Source organism: Mya arenaria, chromosome 12 (genome assembly GCF_026914265.1).
Source record: "Mya arenaria isolate MELC-2E11 chromosome 12, ASM2691426v1".
Classification (NCBI taxonomy): domain Eukaryota; kingdom Metazoa; phylum Mollusca; class Bivalvia; order Myida; family Myidae; genus Mya; species Mya arenaria.
Genome location: NC_069133.1, coordinates 53,133,910 through 53,137,160, shown reverse-complemented (window position 1 = coordinate 53,137,160; position 3,251 = coordinate 53,133,910). Strand labels below are relative to the sequence as shown.

Sequence of the window (3,251 nt, the reverse complement as noted above, 5' to 3'; positions counted from 1 at the left end):
AGCCATGCTGCAGTTTTCACTATCGACCATGGTGCAGTTTTCACCATCAAACATGCTGCAGTGTTCACCATCGACCATGGTGCAGTTTTCACCATCAACCATGGTGCAGTTTTCAACACCAACCATGCTGCAGTTTTCACCATCAACCATATTTCAGTTTTCACCATCAACCATGCTCCAGTTTTCACCATCAACCATGCTGCACTTTTCACCATTAACCATATTGCAGTTTTCACCATCAACCATGCTGCACTTTTCACCATCAACCATGCTGCAGTTTTCACCATCAACCAATCTGCAGTTTTCACCACCAACCATGCTGCAGTTTTCACCATCAACCATGCTGCAGTTTTCACCATCAACCATATTGCAGTTTTCACCATCAACCATGCTGCAGTTTTCACCATCAAACATGCTTCATTTTCACCATCAACCATGCTGCAGTTTTCACCATCAACCATGCTGTAGTTTTTACAATCAACCATGCTGCAGCTTTCACTTCCGATCATGGTGCAGTTTTCACCTCCAACCTTGGTGCAGGTTTCACCATCAACCATGCTGCAGTTTTCACCACCAAACACGTTGCAAGGTCCACTACCAACCATGCTGCAGTGTTCACCACCAACCATACTGCAGGTTTCACCTCCAACCATGGTGAAGTTTTCACCACCAACCATGCTACAGCTTTCACCATCAACCATCCTGCAGCTTTCACCTCCAACCAAGGTGCAGTCTTCACCACCAGCGATGTTGCAGCTTTCACCACCAACCATGCTGCCGTTTTCACCTCCAACCATGCTGCGGCTTTCACCTCCAACCATAGTGCAGTTTTCATCAACAACCATACTGCAGTTTTCACCACCAACCATGTCGCAGTTTTCACCACGAACCATGCTGCATAATTCACCATCAGCCATGCTTAAGTTTTCACCACCAACCATGCTGCAATGTTCACCATTAGCCATGGTGCAGTTTTCACGACCAACCATGCTGCAGTTTTCACCATCAGACATGCTGCAATTTTCACCACCAACCATGCAACAGTCTTCACGACCAACCATGCTGCAGGTTTCACCACCAAACACGTTGCAACGTCCACCACAACCCGTGGTGTAGCTTTAAACACAAACCATGCTGCAGTGTTCACCACCAACCATGCTTCAGTGTTCACCACCAACCGTGCTTCAGTGTTCACCACCAACCATTCTGAAGTGTTCACCACCAACCATGATGCAGGTTTCACCACCAAATACGTTGCAACGTCCACAACAAACCGTGCTGCAGCTTTCAACACCAACCATGCTGCAGTGTTCACCACCAACCATTCTGAAGTGCTCACCACCAATCATGCTGCAGTGTTCACCACCAACCATGCTTCAGTGTTCACCACCAACCATGCTTCAGTGTTCACCACCAACCATTCTGAAGTGTTCACCACCAACCATGATGCAGGTTTCACCACCAAATACATTGCAACGTCCACAACAAACCGTGCTGCAGCTTTCAACACCAACCATGCTGCAGTGTTCACCACCAACCGTGCTTCAGTGTTCACCACCAACCATTCTCAAGTGTTCACCACCAACCATGATGCAGGTTTCACCACAAAATACGTTGCAACGTCCACAACAAACCGTGCTGCAGCTTTCAACACCAACCATGCTGCAGTGTTCACCACCAACCATTCTGAAGTGCTCACCACCAACCATGCTGAAGTTTCCACCACCAACCATGCAGAAGTGTTCACCACCAACCATGCTGCAGGTTTCACCACCAAATACATTGCAACGTCCACCACAACCAGTGCTGCAGCTTTCAACACCAATCAAGTTGCAGTGTTCACGACCAACCACCCTAAAGTGTTCACCACCAACCATGCTAAAGTGTTCACCTAAAACCGAGCTTCAGTGTTCACCACCAACGTTTCTGAAGTGTTCACCACCAACCATGATGCAAGTTTCACCACCAAATACGTTGCAACGTCCACAACAAACCGTGCTGCAGCTTTCAACACCAACCATGCTGCAGTGTTCACCACCAACCATTCTGAAGTGCTCACCACCAACCATGCTGAAGTTTCCACCACCAACCATGCTGAAGTGTTCACCACCAACCATGCTGAAGTGTTCACCACCAACCATGATGCAGGTTTCACCACCAAATACGTTGCAACGTCCACCACAACCCGTGCTGCAGCTTTCAACACCAATCAAGTTGCAGTGTTCAACGCCAACCATGCTCCAGTGTTCACCGCCAACCATGATGCAGTGTTCACCGCCAACCATGATGCAGTGTTCACCACCAACCATGCTAAAGTGTTCACCACCAATCAAGTTGCAGTGTTCACCGCCAACCTTGCTGCAGTGTTCACCACCAACCATGCTAATGTGTTCACCACCAATCAAGTTGCAGTGTTCACCGCCAACCATGCTGCAGTGTTCACCATCAACCGTGCTGCAGTGTTCACCAACAACCATGGTGCAATGTTCACCAACAACCATGCTGCAGTGTTCACCATCAACCATGATGCAGTGTTCACCATCAACCATGCTGAAGTGTTCACCACAAACAGTGCTGCAGTGTTCACCATCAACCATGCTGAAGTGTTCAACCCCAACCGTGCTGCAGTGTTCACCATCAACCATGCCGAAGTGTTCAACACCAACCGTGTTGCAGTGTTCACAAACAACAATCCTGCAATGTATACCAGCAACCATGCTGCAGTGATCACCAACAATCATGCTGCATTGTTCACCAACAACCATGCTGCAATGTACACCACCAACCATGCTGCAGTGATCACCAACAACCATGCTGCATTGTTCACCAACAACCATGCTGCAATGTACACCACCAACCATGCTGCAGTGTTCACCAACAACCATGCTGAAGTGTTCAACCCCAACCGTGCTGCAGTGTTCACCATCAACCATGCCGAAGTGTTCAACACCAACCGTGTTGCAGTGTTCACAAACAACCATGCTGCAATGTATACCAGCAACCATGCTGCAGTGATCACCAACAATCATGCTGCATTGTTCACCAACAACCATGCTGCAATGTACACCACCAACCATGCTGCAGTGATCACCAACAACCATGCTGCATTGTTCACCAACAACCATGCTGCAATGTACACCACCAATATGCTGCAGTGTTCACCAACAACCATGGTGCAATGTTCACCAACAACCATGCTGCAGTGTTCACCATCAACCATGCTGAAGTGTTCACCACCAACCGTGCTGTAG

The 3,251-nt window shown here is 48.3% G+C and overlaps 2 protein-coding genes across 2 annotated transcripts; both read left to right on the top strand.

The window, feature by feature from the left end:
* Positions 1-483: 483 nt before the first annotated feature.
* On the top strand, positions 484-1,116 carry LOC128210783 (uncharacterized). The gene has a single exon (XM_052915133.1). It carries the CDS (start codon positions 484-486, stop codon positions 1,114-1,116), a length of 633 nt encoding a protein of 210 aa, XP_052771093.1.
* Positions 1,117-1,131: 15 nt separating this feature from the next.
* Positions 1,132-3,251, top strand: LOC128210782 (uncharacterized). The gene is made up of 2 exons (XM_052915132.1): positions 1,132-1,837; positions 2,005-3,251. Exons 1-2 carry the CDS (start codon positions 1,132-1,134, stop codon positions 3,249-3,251), a joined length of 1,953 nt encoding a protein of 650 aa, XP_052771092.1.

What these genes read in the sequence shown, in the direction of transcription:
- LOC128210782 (XM_052915132.1), top strand. Translation starts at nt 1,132, where the DNA reads ATGCTGCAGTGTTCACCACCAACCATGCTTCAGTGTTCACCACCAACC. An exon ending in AACACCAATCAAGTTGCAGT is followed by an intron (nt 1,838 to 2,004) that starts GTTCACGACCAA and finishes ACCGTGCTGCAG; the next exon opens with CTTTCAACACCAACCATGCT.
- LOC128210783 (XM_052915133.1), top strand. Translation starts at nt 484, where the DNA reads ATGCTGCAGCTTTCACTTCCGATCATGGTGCAGTTTTCACCTCCAACC.